The following is a 20,909-nucleotide window of genomic DNA, read 5'->3' as shown; positions in this document are numbered from 1 at the left end:
TCGAGATATTAAAATAGTATTTTTTTAGAACCAAAACTGAAATTATTTAAAATATCAGACTAAAAATGTAATTAAACTAAACAAATTTATACTAATAATAAGCCAACAATATTTTCCTAAGATTAATAGGATATTAAACAGTTTATGGATAGAAACACGTATAATGGAAGACAATAATATAAGTAAAAAAGTTTCATATTAAATAGAAAAAATAAATTTGAACAACATATGTTTAATATATATTTGATTTTGTCTCTTCATCTTGTATATCTTCAGATCTTCATATATATTGGACCAGTGCAATAAATTAAAAAGAATAAATTAATTTATTTGAGTTCCTTAAGCAATCTACTCAAATTTCTTTGCTTTTGCTAATTTATTTTAATACAGTGTCATTTTGGTCTGAAAGGATAGTTATATTATTGATTTCAACTTTTATTTTATGTATAAAAACTGACTTTTTGTTGTATCATCAGTACAAATTTAATCATCTTAAGACAGTTTTCAGCAAACTTATTCTGTTAAAAACAAATTTTATATATATATATATATATATATACACACACAATACACACACAGTCAGAGCTATTTTAGCTCTTACACTGATATTTTTTAAATTTCTTTTACTTATTGTCATATAAATAAAGATTAAAAAATAAAGCATTATATTTTAAGATATTTAAAAAATTAATTATAAATATATAATAAAAATTAAATGAGTAATTCCACGGAAATTAAATTAACAATTAGCACTGAACTTAAAAAGCCACCCTATTCACCATGGAGACACATAGGAATTGAAATCTTCTATATTATCGAGTAGCATTCAATATAACTATAAAGGTTAAAAACATTGACACCAAATAGGAACATATAATCCATTTGTAGGAACAATAAATTAAATTCAATGAAAATTATATCTTTTTTTGGATATGTGGCAATTAAACACTTGTCAGAATTTATAATAGAGACATTATCACGTGTGTTTATGTTCACATTTTCAGTGAGATAATAAAACAATAGTTATCATATAAAATAATGGTCATCACACAAGCACAATATAGATAAAATTATAAAAGACGTACACATAAAAAAAATAGTTATCCAGATTATATCTCGTATTGTAATATCAATATGTAAATGCAATGCTTTCAAAATTTAGAAAGTATATATGTAATATAAAAAAATAATGTAATCATTTAAAAAAAAAGAGACTCGTATAGAATTTTAAAGAGATGTATATAAAATACTAGATTCACGATTTATTACAATATACATCTATGTGGCAAAAAAAGTCCACAAGACACTTTACACAAAATAATATATAATGAGAAGAGAAAAAAAATTATTTGATAAACAATTTTTATTTAGTATTATTATTTTAAAATATTTTTTTTTATATTTGAATCTAACCATCATTCTCAACACGTGTTGAGAATAATTTACAAAAATTATTGCTTAAAAATATTAAATAAACTTAACTATTAATGGATAAAATAGCATTGTGGCTTAAACTTTAAAACTCATTTTTCGGCACATCACTGATCCCACATCATATATAATGGGTTGATCCAACGTGCAGTGAATCTATCTGTGTAGTGCAGAATCTGTGCGCATGCCATAGGCATAGAAGAATAATAATAGTTACAAAAGAAACAAGAAAATGAATAGGTGCTGGTCCTGCACTTTGCTCATCAATTGTCTCTCTGCGCTAACAATATTGTTTTCTGGAGGCATAGTTGAAGTTAGGCCCGTGGCAGCGACGGGTCTTCCACTTCGCACGGATTCCCGTTGGATCGTGGGCCAAGATGGGCGAAGGGTGAAGCTAGCGTGTGTGAATTGGGTTTCCCACTTGGAAGTTGTGGTGGCGGAAGGGCTCAGCAAAAAGCCCGTGGATGCCATTTCGAAGGGAATAAAGTCCATGGGCTTCAACTGTGTCAGGCTCACTTGGCCCATTCTTTTGGTGACAAACGACTCTCTAGCTTCTCTCACCGTTAGAAGCTCCTTTCAGAACCTCGGCCTCCTTGAATCCGTCGCCGGTGTCCAAACCAACAACCCGTCGATCATCGACCTTCCCCTCATCCAAGCTTTTCAGGTAAATTATTTTCAATTTTTTGTTATTCCATTATTTGCTTAACCTAACCACTTTCTTCACTATTATGGATCGCTCACAGTCCTTATCTTCTTAGCTATTGATCTTATCAGAAATCATGTCTTGGCGCGTATTTGATGGCGATTGACTTATGACGGTTTTGATGATAAAGTAGCTACCTCCAACTAACTTCCTTAGTAATTGCCTTCTACGTTGGGACACATTCTTCAATACAATAATACCTTCTTGTTTTACCTTTTACGTCAAATTTTTATAATTTTTCTCATATATTTGTTTCATAAAGAAAAAAAAAAGTCGGTGGTTAATCTATGAGGATTTTATAAAGAATTTAGTTTTTTTTTTTGTTAAAAAAATCACTTTTAAAAGTTTTTATAAAAAAATAATTCAGACATATATTGTTGAGTTTTTATTTTTACTTTATAATAATATAATTTTGTTTATATTTCTTAGTTTCTTAGTTAGGTAAGTAGAAGTCGCTATCTCAACTAACTTTGAATTGCATGAGTTTCTTTTCTTTATGCTTGAGTTGAGTGTGGAGGACATTTTTGTGATGGTTGTAGGTAGTGGTGAAAAGTCTCGGGGATAACGATGTGATGGTGATATTGGACAACCACATAACTCAACCGGGGTGGTGTTGCAGTAATTCTGACGGTAATGGGTTTTTCGGTGATAAATATTTTGACCCAAATTTGTGGATGTTGGGTCTCACCAAGATGGCCACACTTTTCAATGGGGTCACTAATGTGGTGGGCATGAGCTTGAGGAATGAGCTCCGAGGAGCCAAACAGAATGTGGACGATTGGTACAAGTAAGTCAAAACAACCACTACTCCACTGCTTCACAAATTACAAGTGAGGGATAATCGTGTTTTAGATTAAAAGAACACCATAAATTGAAAGAAAGAAAAATCTAACATGTTGTTATATGAACTGCAGGTACATGGTGAAAGGAGCAGAAACAATCCATGCAGCAAATCCAGATGTTCTTGTGATTCTATCGGGCCTAAATTTTGACAAGGACTTGTCATTCATTAAAAAGCAACCAGTGAATCTGACATTTAAGGAAAAACTAGTATTTGAGGCTCATTGGTATGGTTTTACTGATGGTGCAGCTTGGGTGAATGGGAACCCAAACCAAGTATGTGGACAAGTGGCTGGAAATGTGATGAGAACCTCTGGCTTCTTGGTGAACCAAGGATGGCCACTATTTATTAGTGAGTTTGGTGTAGACTTAAGAGGCACCAACGTGAACGACAATCGCTACCTTAGCTGCTTCTTATCCGTGGCAGCTGAGCATGACTTGGACTGGGCATTGTGGACACTCGTTGGAAGCTACTACTTTAGGCAAGGAGTTGTAGGAATGGAAGAGTTTTATGGGATTCTTAATTGGGATTGGAACCAAGTTAGGAATGCCAGTTTCTTAAACAGAATCTCTTCCCTCCAACTTCCATTTCGAGGTATTAAACCATTGATGCCATGCTTATCTGCTAACTATACCATATCTAGAGTATTATTTATATTAATACCAAAAGTGTTGGGTTTGTTTCATGAAACTTGAAATGTATTTGTGTTTTACAACATGCAGGTCCTGGCATAACAAAGGGCAATCCATACAAATTGATATACCATCCCTTAACGGGTTTGTGTGTCATAAGAAAGACATTACTGGAGCCATTAACATTGGGTCCTTGCAATTTATCTGATGGTTGGAAATACACACCCCAAAAAATTCTATCAGTAAAGGGTACTTACTTCTGCATTCATGCGGAGAATGAAGGGATGGCTGCCACACTTGGGATAATATGCTCAGATTCTAACTCTAGATGGGAAATGGTCTCAGATTCCAAGTTGCACCTTTCCTCTAAACTTAGTGATGGTTCTGATGTATGCCTAGATGTAGATGACAATAACATCATTGTAACCAATGCATGTAAATGCTTGAGCAGAGATCATACATGCGACCCTAGTAGCCAGTGGTTCAAACTTATTGACAGTGGAAGGAGGTCAATCTTCACAACCTCATCATCATCATCCATGCTAAATTCAACGGACCTTTTATCCAAACCATTGAGCTCAATATAAGTAGCTTGAACTTGGACACACACATACACCTCCATTTAATATTTATTTTTTCTTTTCATCTCTCTCCTCTTGTCACATCATAATCTTATAAATTTATAACTTTCTTTCTCTTTCTATGTGTGGATATCAGGTTTTGGATTTACATGAACCATTTTCCTATTAATTTTTCTAGCCATATTGTATTCATAGAAGGCACTATGGGCTCTTATGTTATGTTTCAACACTGAAGCATTAAGCATATTCATTTGTTTAGAAACCAATATCATTATTTGGTGTTTAGGGTTTAGAATTTTAGTGTTAACTATGTATTAAAAAAAGTAATCCTTACATACACACACAACACATCATATTTCTAAATACTCTCTAAAAACGCATATTATCGCATATATTTAATTGCTCATTTTCACTGTCCATTCTCATTTTTCAATAATTATTTTCATTGTCCATTTTTAGTGAGAAGGACAAATAGGCATTACAAGAAAATTTCTAAAAATATCTAGAATTTACTAACATATAGCACTTTTGGCTCAAGGGAGCCCATGTTATTATATGCAACATGAAATCAAGATTAGAGTATATACTATGTTAGAGAGAAAATATTATTTTAGGATATGGTCATCACAATATTTCATGTCTATGATAACGATTGTATTTATGTAATAAAGAAACTGATACATTAAAAGAGACAACATTTTTGGTATAGTTGTAGTTCAGGTAATGTTAATAACTTTTTTCAATTTTTAGGTAATTTTAAAATAATTTTTTAAAGTAAATATTGCATGTAAGAATTGTTGTCGTATATCTAATATAAAAAACAAAATTCGTTGTTAAGCGTCTAGCATAAAAATATAAAATTATATTTATTTATTTAGTTTCTTTTTTTTCAATTTTCTTTTTATATTAGGCTGTTATTTTATTAATTCGATACTACACTTTAAGAAATCAATAATAATTCTTTTTTGTCTATTATTTTTTAAATATTTTTATGTTTAACTATTTATTTTTAAGTCGATGCACAAATTAATATAACAAAAGTGTTACATTTAACTATACATTATTTTTTACTTATTTTTAAACTTAATTAAAAATATTTTAAGATACAACGTAAAATTATAATGTAATACATAATAAGAAAGATATAATAATAAAAATTTAAAAATTGGAATAATTAATCTACAAATAAAAAATTATTAATTCAAAAAAATTGAAAATAAAATTATAAAAACCTCAAAGTAGATTGTTAACCATAAAATAAAATGAAGTTTATCATAAAAAAAAGTATCACAAAAATATCTTTATATTTTTTATTTTACATTTTCACAATATGGTTGTACTAAACATTTATGAGTTAATAAATAAGCAGTTTGTTTTTCAGTTTTCAATTAACTTTCCAGTTATTATTGTAAAATTTAATCTGAAATTTTGTAAAAAAGTTAAATATATAAATTAGATTTATGATAAATAATACATATATATATGGTTATTTATATTTATTTATACATTTATATATTTTAATATGTATGAATAGGTTTACAATATTTTAAAGTTGTTTTTAGTAAAGTTATCCTAACAATGTTTATGTTCTTTTATTTCAAAACATACTAGTAATAACTGAGTTATTATTGCTTATTGCATTTTTTTTAATGGTTGCTTATATGATTTTGAAGTGTGAATTGAAATTGATATTGGGTTGAATAAGTTTTGGACTATTTATCTTAGTATATTAGTCTTATGACTCTTCTGGATACTGTGTGAAAGTTATATTGATAACTAATTTTATTTTTTGTAACCCATTTTCTTAAGTTCCACAGGTTAACAAAATTTTAAATTTAGGAAAAGATCTATCGTGTTGGAGGGATAACAATGATGAATACTATGAAAAAGAATAACAATTACCCACTAATTTGTTGAAGATTGGAATCCCAGCTCTAAAAATACAATATTTAAAAGAAAGAAAAAGTTGGATAATTGAAAGCAATATTGTTGAATTTGGTGAAGACAACATAATAAAAAGACACGTGGCTTATTAAAAAAATGAAAAAAAACAGGTCAGAAAAACACAAACTTTGCCGGTCGAATAAATTAAAGAACAGTGGTATGATATGAAAATACATAAGTGAGTGTTTTTTGAGGTGTAGAGTCTCTCATATATGAAATGGAAACGAGTAGAAGGTGGTGGTGGATTTTGGTTTTCACCGTTTTCTTTGTGCCAATAATAACAATAATAACAACAGCGTTGTTCACAAGAGCTACAGTGAAAGAAGTTGATAACACAGTGGGCGTGGAGGGCCTTCTTCATACAGATTCCCGATGGATCGTGGGCCAAGATGGGCGAAGGGTGAAGCTCGCGTGTGTGAATTGGGTTTCCCACTTGGAAGTTGCGGTGCCGGAAGGGCTCAGCAAAAAGCCCGTGGATGTCATTTCGAAGGGAATAAAGTCCATGGGCTTCAACTGCGTCAGGCTCACTTGGCCCACACTTTTGGTGACCAACGACTCTCTGGCTTCTCTCTCCGTTAGAAGCTCCTTTCAGAAGCTTGGCCTTCTTGAACCCGTCGCCGGAGTTCAGACCAACAACCCCTCCATCATCGATCTTCCCCTCATCCAAGCTTTTGAGGCAAGTCAACTATTTTTTTTGTTACTTAATTCAGTTTAATTCACCTTATTGAAACCAGATTTATGCAAGTATAATTTATTTATTCTTATTTAATATCAAAGAAAAAATAATATTCGTTGATATTTAATTTTTGATAATATCATATTTAAATTTTTTATCTTTTTAAATAAATATTTCAATGTTGTGTGTTCGGGACGGCATTCAGATGATGATGATTATTTGATGGCCATTGACTTTCCATAATAAATTAATAAATTACCGCAATGTCCTTGTCAAATCCATCATTGTTAACGTGACTAGACTGTTTTTCGTAATTAAATTAACTTTGAATCTGTCAATAGTTACAAATTAATTTTCGTAAGGAAATATTTTAATAATTTATATTGAAAAGTAGTGTAAAATATGTATTTGTGTATACCTTTTTTTTTCTTTTAAACTAAAGAAACTTATTTACTTGATTAAAAAAACAATAAACTGTAATTCGAAAAGTATACTAAAGAGATAAAAAAATGTAAATAACTCCTACTTAAACTTAAACCAAAGAAATCATGGTTTGACATGATTGAGAAATAATCTTATCTTTCAAGCATGTTTTAAAAAAAAATTGATATTTAGGTCTTATTAATTTATGAAAAAATGTGCTGTGAAGTGTGAAAAAAGTGGAGTTGTTTGAATTGAAGTATGTTAAAATGGATTTGTGAGAAAAGTTTATGAGAGTTTTTGATTGATGGAATGATTGTGAGGAAATTTTGATTTTTTTTAAAGTGTAAAATGTAAATTTACAAATTTATCCTTGTTTTTAAAAATATTTAAATAATGAAATATGAAATATTTTTCTGTGAATTTGAGTTAATTAAAAATTTGTAAATTATTTCCAATACGATGAATAATTATTTAATAAAAATTAGTTTATTATCATTCTTTGAATATGAAATTTTTTCATAAATAATTCATAAATATAATAAGTTTGCAAATGATGTGATAAGTGTGATTGAAATTTTAATTTTTTTAGTTAATAAAATATTAAGATTACAAATTTATTCTTATATTTTAAAAAATTAATTAATTAATTAATATATTTATTTAAAATTAAATAATAATAATAATATAAATATTAAAATAATAATAATTTTTAAAAAAATAATTTATAGAAATTATATACATAATCAATTATATATTATTCATAATTGATTATATATTTTATTATAATTTTATTTTTATTATAAATAATATACTTAATATTTTTGTTTTGTAATATGATTTTATCTTTATTTTTTTTATTTGTTTTCTTGTCTTGTTTATTTTTCCATTGCCTTCAGCATGTCAAAACAAAATCTGTAGTAAATTGGAAAAATCACTAATGCTGACGTGTCTTTCCACAACAATCTCTGCATATAAGAAGAATATGATTTTCCATGTTCATGTGGATATCCTTCCTCACACTTCCACACATATCATTTGATCCAAATAGAAGATATCGCTGCACTTTCATACTTGTGAAGAGTACTTCACTTGAAGCAAACAAGCCTTACCGATAATATCTTGAGTTTTAAACATATATAATTAGAAATTTGATATATAAAAAATCTGTATAAAAAAACATTTTCAACAGTTTGAAAAAGGTAATGATGATTTATTATGTATTAACCCAGAATAGTTGTGAATATGGTTAGCCATGAGTTATGCAGGCAGTGGTGAAGAATCTTGGAGACAATGATGTGATGGTGATTTTGGACAACCACCTGACCCAGCCAGGATGGTGTTGCGGTAACACAGACGGCAATGGCTTCTTCACAGACAAATTTTTCAACCCAGATCAGTGGATATCGGGCCTCACCAAGATGGCCACCCTTTTCAAAGGAGTCAAAACAGTGGTAGGTATGAGCTTGAGGAATGAACTTCGAGGATCTAAACAGAATGTTAATGATTGGTACAAGTAAGTCATAACAACTCTCATTGTGCTTACTCTTTTATTCAATCACCTTCAACACTATTTCATTCTAGTACTTCTGAGCTATTGATTGTTTACTGTGCTTTTTTTTTTCTGCTATTAGAGTGAATAGAATTTATGTTCCCTGTAATAGTTTTTTAAAGAGTTTGCAACCATTTGATTTGGTGAAGAAATGTGAAAGACAAATAGAAGAATAAGTGATGGTGTTTTTAAGAAACAAGTCTGAAGAACATCATGCTTTTCATGAAATTGTAACAAAAAATTTTAACATGAGAGAGACTTTTGAACTAAAGGTATATGGTAAAAGGAGCAGAAGCAGTTCATGCAGCAAATTCAGATGTTCTTGTCATTCTATCTGGTCTAAATTTCGATACAGATTTATCATTTATTCGAGATCGACCAGTGAGTGTTACGTTCAAAGGAAAACTAGTATTTGAGGTGCACAGATATGGCTTCACTGATGGTCAAGCTTGGGGTGATGGAAACCCAAACGAAGTATGTGGAAAAGTGACAGAAACAATAAAGAAAACATCTGCCTACTTATTAGACCAAGGATGGCCATTGTTTGTGAGTGAGTTTGGTGGAGATTTGAGAGGCACCAATGTGAATGACAATCGATACCTTACTTGTTTTTTGGCATTGCTTGCTGAGCTTGATCTGGATTGGGCCTATTGGACACTTGTTGGCAGTTACTACATCAGAGAAGGTGTTGTAGGAATGGAAGAGGTTTATGGGGTTCTCACTTGGGATTGGAATCAAGTTAGAAGTATCAGTTTCTTAAACAGAATCAGTGCCCTCCAACATCCATTTAGAGGTATGCCTAATCTCTGAGCATAATACAGAGATTTTTTTGGCTTGCAAATATACTCACTATTCTCTGTTAGAAACACATTTGAATGGTGCAATTTCACATCATTTGTGCAAATATTATCATCCTAATTTTGCACTACTAGTTGGTGACAAAGGGTCTTGTTTGTTTTTGTGTAGGACCTGGTATCATAGAAGGCAATTCATACAAATTGATGTTTCATCCCGTGACAGGTCTCTGCGTCATAAGAAAATCTCAAGTAAATACTCTAACACTGGGTCCTTGTTCTTCTTCTGATGGTTGGAAATACACATCTCAGAAGAGTTTATTGGTAAATGATACAAACTTGTGCATACATGGAGAGAGAGAAAGGAAGCCTGCAACACTTAGCACGGCATGCTCAGATTCTAGCTCTAAATGGGAAGTGATATCAGATTCGAACATGCACCTTTCATCTAAACTAAGTGATGGTTCCAATGTATGTTTAGATGTAGATGCTGATAACATCATTGTGACTAATACTTGTAAATGTTTGAGTAAAGATAATAAGTGTGACCCTGGAACTCAATGGTTCAAACTCATTGACAGTGGAAGGAGATCAATCTCAACAACCTCAACAATGTCCATTTTGGATTCATCAAACCTTTTGTGGAAACCATTGAGCGTAATGTAGTTGTTTTTAGTAAATTGTGTATAACATATACGTCATCAAATGTATCATCTGCTTATGTTTTAATTTGCATAAAAATGATGTTGTGAATAAGCATATACATGTAAATGTTGGATCAGTTGAATATTATGTTTCAGTGAAAAACCTACAAATTTGTTAAAGTTAATTAGAAATTTTTATTTAAATGCCTGATTGTTGCCCTGCACCAAAATCAAAAGTATTAAATGTTAACATTCTGTATTTTGATATTTTTTTGTAAAATGGGTTCCTAAATGTTTTCATCTTAGTCTATTTTAATATAATTATTAAGACCTAATAATAAATAATTTTTAAAATAAATCATACAACTTATTAAAAGATTGTTAAATAATTCAAGCAAATTATTAAACAATTTATTAAATTTTTTTTCATTTCTTTTTCAAATCAATCTATTTTTTTATTAACTTTTTTTTCCTTCATACATATTTTTCAATCTAAAAAAACAAAATAAACAAATAAAAATAAATGTGATCTTGTGCAACTTTATGATATTTATAATACACACTGAAATTGTATCTTCTTTTTTTGCATGACTTCACTTTTATAAAAAAATCAGTACTCGTCTTCTCTTCTCAAACTTCATGTAATTATCATGTGATTACTAAAATTAAAGTTGTGTTTAGTAAATATGATTTTTTTACCTCAATTTTTCATAACTAAAAATTCACGACTTCTATATTGTATTTAAGTTGAAACTAAAATTTTGTTCAATCAACACAACTTTATAAATAAAGTCATACTTTATAATTACGATTTATCTATTTTCATCATATTTTTTTAAAAGTTTCTAAATGTAATGACACTTTATTCTTATACCACACTTAAGGTAGAAATTGATGTAATTAAGGAGGAACAACATTGAATCAAAATCCTAAAAGAAAATAACAGAGGATATGTTTGCGGATTAATTAAATTATTTGATTTTTAATTTATTGTTTGTTAGAAATTAAAATTAGTTTTAATTATAAGTATATCAATTTAAAATAATAAATATGTTAGTACATGTAGGACATTAAAGTTTTTAAAGAGTTTACCATGATAAAAATTAAATATATCTCTTCGTAGTAATGTGTCAATGTGAATAGTAAAAAATATTCTAAAGCATAAAGAGAAATAGAAATGATGTATTTAAAACGCAATAATAATAGTAAGATATATCCATTTAGTTGGAGATGAAACACAAATATATAAAAAAATTTAGAAAAAAAGCAGGAGAAATAAATTGAATAATCTGAATTAAGATTTCAATATTCTTGTGCCACAACACATTTGAACCAAGATATATTAGCATAGGAGTTTTGTTGATATATATATATATATATATATATATATATATATATATATATATATTCAAACATAGTCTTAGTCTGCGGGGCCTAACCTAAAAGTTTATCTTATAAAATTGTACAAAGTTTGTGTTTCCCTGACCCTTTACATGGTCCCATAAATTAAGTTATTGATCAGCGCTTTAGTTCCACTTAACTTAATATTCTACAAGTTTCTAAAGGTCAATGTCATCATAAAGTTACCTGTAATTATTTGTATCCTTTTCGTAACGGTTCTTTCGCATCATAGAGTCTGCAAAACCAAAAATTATACCTTTCTTGCAGTAACTCAACTTGTGATTCCTTTTGATAAAGAGAGACTACCAAATGTAGGAGCTTTATAACCAACAACACAAGAAAAAGCCATTAAAGATGAAAGGTATAAATAAGAGAAATCCTTTATCCGATATTCCAATTTCCTTTCCATGTGCTTTGAACCAAGATGCAAGTAAGGTAGAGATTCACAAGAATTTGGCGTCAACAACTATATAAGAGAGGCCACTGCCACTAACTGCAGTCTAAGCTCTAACTACACTAAAATTCATTACTCCATTACTGCTTCTGAACATTTATATTAACCCTCTTTCTGCATCCTTAATTTTCGTTAAACAAAATGGCAATGGTGCCTCGGAAGATGCAATCCAGGGCTACCCGCAATATCTTTTCAGCATCAGATGACACTACAATGACCAAAAATGTTCGAGCCACCCATGCTCCCGATGATCGACACGTTGAAGTTAGACCTCTTTTAAATGTCGTTCAAGACATACTTCACCGTGTTGCCTCTCTCATCCCTGACATTGTTCAGGTATTATATATAAGTAGTTAAAATTTTCAATTTATCTGAGTGACAAAACTCAACCATATAACAATTTCTTCTCTCTGCATTTTGGTTCTTCATTAACTTTTTCTGAGTGTGGTTATTTTGAAAATTTACAACAGGGAAAACCAGTGCAAACGGGTGCCGTGGAGGACAGTAACCACCAATCTGATCTAGCCGAGGTGCTAGATATTTCGTACTACACAATCAACCAAATTTCTTGCGAGGTTTTCTCTTCACTTAGAATTTTAACACCATATCTCCCTATTGACAAGACAACACCTATTTAATAAACGCCTCCGAAAAACATACTACTTTCAACTTATTCATGTGTTTCATGTCGTGTCATAGATATGTTGCAAGTGTTCGAGTGGTGATGGACATGCCACGACCATGGGAATACTCAGCATGCTCTCCGGCTATTCATGGGATGCCAAGGTGGTAATAGCGTTAGCAGCTTTTGCAGCCAACTTTGGGGAGTTTTGGCTGGTGGCTCAGCTTTACGCCACTAACCGTCTTGCTAAGTCTGTTGCAAAGTTGAAGCACATCCATGAAACACTTGAACAAGTGGATGATTTGGGACTGAAGTTCGAAACAATCAATAACCTTTTCAAGGCAATGTTGGATGTAACCAATTACATTGTTCAATTCCATGAACTTCCCTCTCGGTACATTCACCCTGAGGCACCAGAGATGTTGACTGCTTCCATTCTTTTCCCCGGTGCTGTCTATTGGACCATTCGGAGTATTCTGTTCTGTGCGTCGCATCTTTTAGACATAACTGGCTTGGCTCACGGGTATACCTTCACTCTTCATGTCACATTATAATCATCACAACTTTATCTTAGTAACTCTTGTTAATTTCTCTATTTATACCTAAGCAATCCCCTATCAAACTTCGAATTGAACTTGTCCTGTTTTTGTTAATGCTGTTACTCACTTTCCTGAGCTCGTTGTAGATATATGACAACAATAACAGAGAGTTGGGAGCTTTCCAGTTTGGCCCATAAGCTTGATAACCTAAATGGCCACCTTCGCAAGCAAATCACCCTTTGTCATCTGCATTTAGGTAAGCCAATCTAATTAATACCCGTTGTCACGGAGAAGAATCAGCGTCTAGGTTTTTTTTCTTCGGGTAAAATATCTCTAATCTATTATGCCGGAGAATATGTTTTACACGATGCAGATGACAACAAACAGAGAGAAGCATTTGAAACACTTCAGCTCCTTTTTGAGACATCCCACCAAGATAATTTGAAGGCTCTCAAAGCTATGTTTTGCAGTAACAATGATCCGTTGCCATTGTTCGATGGTTCTTCCAAACAAAGGGTTAATCCTGAATCCATTTTCTCTTCTATTGTCATATTATACATAACCATATATTGTCATCAGATTGATCTTTTATTTAGACTTATCATGCATATTTTTCCACTTAGTACAAAATCCAAAAAGTTCTGCTAAATGAGCCTATCGCGGAAAAGGTTATGATAATTACACATGATGTTTCTGTCTCAACCTTGAACGTATATGTCTTCAGGTTAGTATTGAGGTATTGAGGAGGAAAATTGTTCTACTCTACATATCAGACCTACAGAATGTCTCTGATCAAGAGCTTGTGATTTTTGAACAAATGTACATAGAGTCACGTCAGGATTCAACCAGGTTAGAGAGTCAATATGAACTGGTTTGGATTCCAGTTGTGGACAAGGGAATCCCATGGACTGAATTGAAACCAAAGTTTGATATGGTGCAATCAACGATGTCATGGTACTCAGTTTATGACCCTACTGCTCTGGAGCCAGCAACCATCAGGTACATTAAAGAGGTATGGCTTTTCAAAGCGAAGCCTATACTTGTTGTGTTGGATCCCCTGGGGAAGGTTGTTAATCTGAATGCATTACCCATGATGTGGATTTGGGGAAGCTTGGCTTATCCGTTCTCCATCTCAAAGGAGGAAGCATTGTGGAATAATGAAAAATGGGGACTTGTACTATTGGCAGATTCAATCGATCCATCGCTTTTGTATTGGGTTAGTCATTGCATTCTTTATATTTCTTCTATATATAAATACATGATTATCCTACCGTAGTCCAACAATAGAAGATAAAAAGGTTGGAACAATAATCTGATTACGAAAACACCTTCCGGAGTGATTCGTTTGACTTATGCGTATGAAGCTAATTTCTGAGCTTATGTAGCAGTTTTCATTCTGTAGAAATTGTAATTAAAATTAATTAAAACAACTGTAACATATTTCTGAAGTTTACATTCCCTCTATTTGGTCTGATGATTTTCGGGCATTGAATGAAATTCAGCTATACCATGTACTATGCTAAAACTGCAGGCTATGTGATCATGAATAATATTCATCAATTGTACCATGTCACATTTGTCAATCTTACACAACCACCACATCATAATTGAAGATACTTTTAATTTTTTTTTAAATCTGTACTTAATTAACTTTCTACAATGATCTTACGCATATTATGTTTAGATATCAGAAGGCAAATATATATGCTTGTACGGAGGGGACGATATGGACTGGATCCGCAAATTCACAAGGACTGCATATGCACTGGCAGCAGCTCTGCAACTACCACTAGAGATGATTTATGTGGGGAAAAGCAATCCAGGGAAGAAAGTTCAAGAAACCATCAATGCCATACAAGCAGAAAAATTAAGCAACGTGCTCCCTGACCTTGCAATTATTTGGTTTTTCTGGGTTAGGTTAGAGAGCATGTGGCACTCCAAATCACAGCATAGCAAGACAGTAGAGAATGACAACATAATGCATGAAGTAATGAGAATCCTAACCTATGATAGTGGTGACTCAGGATGGGCCGTAATTAGTGAAGGCACCGGAAGTATGGCACAGGGTAAGGGAGATGCATTTCTAAGGTGCCTTAATGAACGTGAGCAGTGGAAAGACACAGCAAAAGATATAGGAATCTTGCCAGCAATGGCTGATTATATACAAGGACTACAAGCCCCTCACCACTGCAACCGCTTGATACTTCCAGGAAGCAGTGGGGGGGTCCCAGACAGTGTAGTCTGTGCTGAATGTGGCAAAACAATGGAGAAGTTCTACATGTATCGCTGCTGTAACGAGTAAACACATCACCTACAGTGTGTTAAATGCATATTTGAAACAGTGTTTACAGGGAATGTAAGGCAATCATGCCAATTAAACTATTAGAGTTGAAGTACATAAGCTTAAAATAAATTCAACATATCAACCACCAAAACTTTACTCAACACCATTTCAGTCGACCGACTGCATGTATGTGTTGAATACAAGTAAGAGTATTTACTCAGTGTTTGCTTAACCTAGGTTTTGAATTCAGGATTATGATATCTACATACTGTTTTGATTCTTATTGTAAAAGGCTTGCAATTTTATGTTAAACTAGTTGAAGTTGTTTCTTTATTAAGTTCTTTGATACCTTTATAGAGAAACACAAAAATTGGAAATTTGGTTAACTGAAAAAATAATACAACCTAAAACTACTAATTACATGAATAATGAGAAACTAAACTAAAGTATCATTGGGGAGAAGATTTAGTGGCAGAGGAAACAGAGTTCAATATCTGAGCTAGAGGGGCAAGAATATGAGGCACGAGTGCACCTAACCCTTTGAGAGCAGCGCCTGAGGCAATACCAATTGCGAGAGACTCAACATAACCAGGCTTGGAATCAAGCTTCATATCGAGAACAGTAAGTCTATTACCAATTGAATCAATTTTCTTAGAAGACTCAGCCAATATCTTATCACTTCTACCTTTCCCAGAGGATACGACTCCAAATAGCGCCTTCTGAAGATCCTCAATGACCTTCATCGACGCTTCTTGCGAGTCCATACCCTGAGATTCATAGTGCGATATCAGCTCCTTCGGCGTGGGAAACTTCAATTTCGCGGAGGATTTTTGTCCAACTTTAGGTAATTTTACATTTGGCTGTTCCATTTCTACAAATTTCCAACGTCGATAACCAAAAGTTAGTTTTACTTAACTTATTGTAATTGTAAGAAGTTAAATTCACCATACTTAATTAATGAATTTCAACTGACAATTTTCATTGAAACGTTTCAAATTTCAGACAATAGAATTGCGAAAATTGTGTAACGAATTGGATGTACCAGCAGACAGGTAGCATAGTGTAGCAGATTAAACAAAATTACACCACGCTGTTTAAAACTGGTTATTCGAGAAGAACTTATTTATATATGCTTCGGAAACAAGAACATTCCCCACGGACAAAAAGGGAGAGTTCACCAGAAGAAGCAACAAAAAAAGTAATTGAACTAAAGGAATGGTACAACGCGACCTGGAACAGACTACAAGGAAAACCATAGTAGCTGCTTAAATTAAAAAGAAAAATAACAGGTCGACATTGAAATTCATATACGCTTTCGTTGACACGTCCTTCGGCATTGGAAACTAACGAAGAACGCAACGCCTATCAAAAGCGAGAAACGCAGAAGACCAAGTTCAGGAAATAAGAATGGAACGAACCCTAACAGAGATAACATACTTGAAAGTTCAAGCACTCTTTGAGGCATAGATTCGGACGAACATTACCTTGGCCTCGCGGCGCTAGGGTTTATCGCCTTATCGAAGATAACAGGGGTTCCGCCTCTGGTTTTATAAGGGAACAGAGCGAAACCTACAAGCTAAACTGGTAGCCAGATGGGCCTTTTTTCAAAAACATAAAAAAAAAACACGTGATTTTGGGCCTCCGGAAAAATTTATGAAAGACTGTGTTTCTTCCTTCACCTCCGTACTTCTGCCACCTCATACACAATGTGAAAATATTTTATCATTTTTGTATCACTCCATAGAGTAGCTTTCGGATTAGCTTTCGGATTATGTAATCCATAAGTTAAAAAAGACATTCAAATTACTTAATCCAAAAACTAATCATGCAAAATTTGAAAAAAAAAATCTGGATTACGTAATCTGAAATATTACCGAAGAAGTATTTTTTAAAATATGAAAATTTATAGAGGTGAGAGAAAAATACATAGAGAAGAAACAAATTTATGAATAATTAATTAAAGCAATTGTTATTGGATCTAGATCTCTAGCCTTCACAGTTAATAGAGAACATTCAATTTAAAAAATTTAATTCTGTAAAAAATTGTTAATTAGTTAATAATAAAAACTAACCAATTCATTATCCTATCAAACTAAATACTCATATTCTCCATTATTATTTTGTGGTTTTAATTATTTTTTTATGTTAACAAGTAGATTTAATAACGAAGTTAAATTTTTTATTTTATTTTACTTTCAGTAACTTATAAGTTTAAATCTTTATTTTTATTATTCTTTAAATCCTATAAGTCACTCTTCTTTGTTATAGAGTGAATTTCATCCAAGTCATATAAATGTCAAAAACATCACATATGCCTTCTCCAATCACTAATAAGCAACTAGGCATATAAAAAACATTATACTCCTAACTTTTTTATTTTACAAGAAGGATGAAAAAGGGGACAAGTCAGCTTATGACTTAGAAATAAACCAATAAAGTTTTTCAAATCAAATGTGTGACGATAGATGGACTATACTATATGCTAAAGTTATTTGAATCCACAAAATTATTAGAAAACCAAAATTTATGCTATAAGTTTTTTTACTTGCTCCTAAGGTTTTGTTCATATACGAGAGGCACCAAGAGGGGGATAACTTTGATTTTGACAATGAACATCTTCACTTTCACCACCATTAATAGCCTAAACATATTTATAATTGCAAAAACTCCCACGAAAGTTTACACACATTAAGATTGAGCAATGAGCAAATTTAAGATATTTGAAAATCATGAGAAATATTGTTGTGCTATTTTTACATTGATGGGCATGGTGGGATACGATTTTTAGCAATAGAAATGACTAATCTGACTAAATAAAGACTACTTTTGTACTTCGATTTTGGCATAAATCAACGAGTAATTACTTTAAATTAAGGATGGCAAAGTGGGTCAGTCCGCCTCGCATTGGCTTGCGGATTTGTGGGTCAACCCGCATTGTTTTTTTTTTAGAAATTCAATGAAAATACTCTTTACCTTATACTCTTGAAAAATTGAACTTATATTTGCTACTATCAAACATCAATATTTTTTCTTCCATTTCAAACATAGTCAAACATCAATAATTCAATTAAGATAAAAATCAAATATCAATATTCTTCCATTTTAAAAACATTAAAAATAGTTAATTCAAAAATATTAAACATAAACACTACTACAATAAACATAGTTGCAACGTTGGAATGAATGAATATGAATGGAAAAGGAAAACTTTTTTTTTTTCAGTCTAACTTGCCTTTCCATTGGCAAGTCAACACACAAACCTTTTTTTTTTGCGGACCAACAAGCCAACCTGTCATGCCCCGTTGTTGGCCCGCACGGGTTGCGGATTATGCAAGGCGGACTAAAGCGGGTCGACGGGTTGAAAAATTGAGTCCACCCTATGTTTTTTATCAGCGGGTCGTGGGTTAGTCTGCATGGTCCGTCCCGCTTTGTCATTTCTAGTTGTTTGATTTGCAACAACAGCTGAGAAAATTACCAAATCCCAAAAGTTTAAGTAAACTCATGGAGTTTTATATAAACTCAACTCAAACTTGACTTGTAATATTAAAAAAACAAGACAAATTTATTACATATCATATTATATGATCTTTAAGGTTATTTTTGTATTTTCTTAGTAGTTTTATCATGTTTTTAATTAAGTGGTTGAATAATCATATGAAAAGATAAAAAAAAACTATAAGAAGTGAATTATTCAAATTCTCATGGTGGGAAATAATGATGTAATTACTCTGAATTAAAGACAACATTAAAAAAAATGAGGATTAATGTGGAATTTAGTGGACTCTACATAATTTGGCTATAAAAGAATCTATTTGAAATACAATCAGAAAAGGAAATAAATTTTGAAAGAAATTTAGATTTTTTTGTGAAAACATTATGAAATTATGAGTTACAATAACCTAAATTTGATCATATCATGTAACTTACGGTAATCATCTCATAACATATCATTCACATTCTCATCATACTTTTAGTGCGATATCAATATCCTTCTTTAAACTTTAAACTGAATATCAGAATGGTCTCTCAATGGTCTCTCTCTTTCGTGTTTTCATCATCATAATATAAATAGAATTGTCCGAATATGTAATTAATCATCATTTGTTTTTTCCCCAAAATTATGGTCCATACATTCGTGTATTGACATCTTAGAAGAGTGTAGGGGTTTGCCTAAAAAGTATTCTATACCAAAACACAATAGCTTAATCCTTATATTGTGCAAAGCTTTCGATTTTGCACATATTCTTCTTTTTTGAAATGGGTTGACTACACAATTTATGTTCACAGTAGACGTTGGGTTCATAAACATTGTTGTAATAGAAGAAGAATGACTTGTTGACAACAAACAAAACTTCATGATTCAACTCAGCTTTGAGTGGTTAGGAGAAAATGGAGAATGGTAAGGATTTGACCACAATTTGTATAATTGAGTCGAACATGTTAAAAGGTTGCATTTGCATTCATTGTAGAAAGAGTGCATGGGTGGCATAAAACAGTGTCACCGAGGTCAAATGAGGGAAAATCACATTTGATTTTAGATTCGCTTCTTGAAGATTTATGCCAATTTGTACTAGTTTATCCATCCTAAAAAAGAATTTGTCAGCAAGTTAATTTGATTTCTTTACCTAGAATTGTGAACTCGTAGAAGTTTATGTTAACTTTGAGTATAACACAATTGCTAGAACATGTTTGAACGAACTTCTCAGTAAAGATTTCTAGTTAAAAGAAATTTATATAACTTTTCAGTAAAGATTTCCCATAAAAAAATTCATGATTTCTAGAGGTAAATTTTTTTTAAAAATATAAGAAATAACTTACAGAATTTAACTTTGTATAAACTAATTTTATCTAATAAATAAACTCAATTCATTTTTTCTTTTTGATTTTCCCTTTTAGAAGTTCTTAGGGAGAAGTTCGTTCAAATATACCCTAAAAAGAAATACTCCACTTTAGCAATGCACATTTTGCATTCAAGAAAATAACAGATGAACCAACTGTAACAACACAGCTTCAATTGCTCTTCGTGTCATCTATACTTGCTTTCCACTCAGTGTCAACATAGCCATTTAGCTTAACAATTCCAGTCTTTAGATACTAGATTCCGAAAATTGTTAACATAAAGTCTAGTTGTTGTCAAGAATTTTGTAAACTCCCTGCCAAGCTTGTTATTTCTTGCATGATTCTAACCTCCACTTCTTGAGATTATTAACAACATATATTCTTTGAGATGAATATACCTGAGCTACATTTGAATACTTCCATTCCAATGAAGAAATTCATGACGCCAAGTTCAGTCATCTCAAATATATATTGCATTTTCATTTTGAACTTGACCAGCAAAAGTAAATTACTTCATATCACAACCATGTTAACAACATAAAGAGTGCAAGT

The 20,909-nt window shown here is 31.7% G+C and overlaps 4 protein-coding genes and 1 non-coding gene across 8 annotated transcripts; 3 read left to right on the top strand and 2 right to left on the bottom strand.

The window, feature by feature from the left end:
• Nucleotides 1-1,498: 1,498 nt before the first annotated feature.
• LOC137812349 (glycosyl hydrolase 5 family protein-like) lies at nucleotides 1,499-4,318 on the top strand. Its single transcript, XM_068614292.1, has 4 exons — nucleotides 1,499-2,095; nucleotides 2,674-2,921; nucleotides 3,049-3,569; nucleotides 3,698-4,318. The coding sequence occupies exons 1-4, from the start codon at nucleotides 1,664-1,666 to the stop codon at nucleotides 4,192-4,194; spliced, it is 1,698 nt and encodes a 565-aa protein (XP_068470393.1). The 5' UTR covers nucleotides 1,499-1,663; the 3' UTR covers nucleotides 4,195-4,318.
• A 1,847-nt stretch (nucleotides 4,319-6,165) lies between these two features.
• On the top strand, nucleotides 6,166-10,422 carry LOC137812348 (glycosyl hydrolase 5 family protein-like). 2 transcript variants are annotated; one of them, XM_068614291.1, is made up of 4 exons: nucleotides 6,166-6,808; nucleotides 8,497-8,744; nucleotides 9,053-9,573; nucleotides 9,747-10,422. In XM_068614291.1, the coding sequence occupies exons 1-4, from the start codon at nucleotides 6,350-6,352 to the stop codon at nucleotides 10,238-10,240; spliced, it is 1,722 nt and encodes a 573-aa protein (XP_068470392.1). In that variant the 5' UTR covers nucleotides 6,166-6,349; the 3' UTR covers nucleotides 10,241-10,422. The 2 variants fall into 2 exon arrangements, with proteins under 2 accessions (XP_068470392.1, XP_068470391.1); XM_068614290.1 differs by having other exon boundaries at nucleotides 6,166-6,812; nucleotides 8,501-8,744.
• Nucleotides 10,423-11,941: 1,519 nt separating this feature from the next.
• On the top strand, nucleotides 11,942-16,391 carry LOC137812345 (protein SIEVE ELEMENT OCCLUSION B-like). The gene is made up of 7 exons (XM_068614286.1): nucleotides 11,942-12,409; nucleotides 12,544-12,648; nucleotides 12,773-13,218; nucleotides 13,381-13,490; nucleotides 13,608-13,750; nucleotides 13,959-14,450; nucleotides 14,919-16,391. The coding sequence occupies exons 1-7, from the start codon at nucleotides 12,215-12,217 to the stop codon at nucleotides 15,534-15,536; spliced, it is 2,109 nt and encodes a 702-aa protein (XP_068470387.1). The 5' UTR covers nucleotides 11,942-12,214; the 3' UTR covers nucleotides 15,537-16,391.
• On the bottom strand, nucleotides 15,819-17,122 carry LOC137812346 (uncharacterized). Of its 3 annotated transcripts, none has more exons than XM_068614288.1 (2): nucleotides 17,003-17,122; nucleotides 15,819-16,389 (listed from the first exon to the last, which is right to left on the bottom strand). In XM_068614288.1, the coding sequence occupies exon 2, from the start codon at nucleotides 16,385-16,387 to the stop codon at nucleotides 15,968-15,970; it is 420 nt and encodes a 139-aa protein (XP_068470389.1). In that variant the 5' UTR covers nucleotides 16,388-16,389; nucleotides 17,003-17,122; the 3' UTR covers nucleotides 15,819-15,967. The 3 variants fall into 3 exon arrangements, with proteins under 3 accessions (XP_068470389.1, XP_068470388.1, XP_068470390.1); XM_068614287.1 differs by having other exon boundaries at nucleotides 16,956-17,075; XM_068614289.1 differs by having other exon boundaries at nucleotides 16,937-17,046.
• LOC137813148 (small nucleolar RNA snoR137) lies at nucleotides 16,553-16,709 on the bottom strand. Its single transcript, XR_011081382.1, has one exon. It is a non-coding gene; the product is annotated as a small nucleolar RNA snoR137 (small nucleolar RNA).
• Nucleotides 17,123-20,909: the final 3,787 nt, after the last annotated feature.

The sequence above is a fragment of the Phaseolus vulgaris genome, chromosome 2, assembly GCF_000499845.2.
Source record: "Phaseolus vulgaris cultivar G19833 chromosome 2, P. vulgaris v2.0, whole genome shotgun sequence".
Classification (NCBI taxonomy): domain Eukaryota; kingdom Viridiplantae; phylum Streptophyta; class Magnoliopsida; order Fabales; family Fabaceae; genus Phaseolus; species Phaseolus vulgaris.
Note: the sequence above shows the minus strand (reverse complement) of the source record. Positions and strands in the feature narration are given on the sequence as shown.

Bases quoted from the DNA above. Each gene is read 5' to 3' on its own strand.
- LOC137812349 (XM_068614292.1), top strand. From the start codon at position 1,664: ATGAATAGGTGCTGGTCCTGCACTTTGCTCATCAATTGTCTCTCTGCG. The intron at 2,922-3,048 runs GTAAGTCAAAAC...TATGAACTGCAG, and splicing joins AATGTGGACGATTGGTACAA to GTACATGGTGAAAGGAGCAG. The intron at 3,570-3,697 runs GTATTAAACCAT...TACAACATGCAG, and splicing joins CCTCCAACTTCCATTTCGAG to GTCCTGGCATAACAAAGGGC.
- LOC137812345 (XM_068614286.1), top strand. From the start codon at position 12,215: ATGGCAATGGTGCCTCGGAAGATGCAATCCAGGGCTACCCGCAATATC. The intron at 13,491-13,607 runs GTAAGCCAATCT...TACACGATGCAG, and splicing joins CCTTTGTCATCTGCATTTAG to ATGACAACAAACAGAGAGAA. The intron at 14,451-14,918 runs GTTAGTCATTGC...TATTATGTTTAG, and splicing joins ATCCATCGCTTTTGTATTGG to ATATCAGAAGGCAAATATAT.
- LOC137812348 (XM_068614291.1), top strand. From the start codon at position 6,350: ATGGAAACGAGTAGAAGGTGGTGGTGGATTTTGGTTTTCACCGTTTTC. The intron at 6,809-8,496 runs GCAAGTCAACTA...TGAGTTATGCAG, and splicing joins CCCTCATCCAAGCTTTTGAG to GCAGTGGTGAAGAATCTTGG. The intron at 8,745-9,052 runs GTAAGTCATAAC...TTTGAACTAAAG, and splicing joins AATGTTAATGATTGGTACAA to GTATATGGTAAAAGGAGCAG.
- LOC137812346 (XM_068614287.1), bottom strand. From the start codon at position 16,983: ATGCCTCAAAGAGTGCTTGAACTTTCAA. The intron at 16,390-16,955 runs GTATGTTATCTC...GGAAATTTGTAG, and splicing joins AAGAGTGCTTGAACTTTCAA to AAATGGAACAGCCAAATGTA.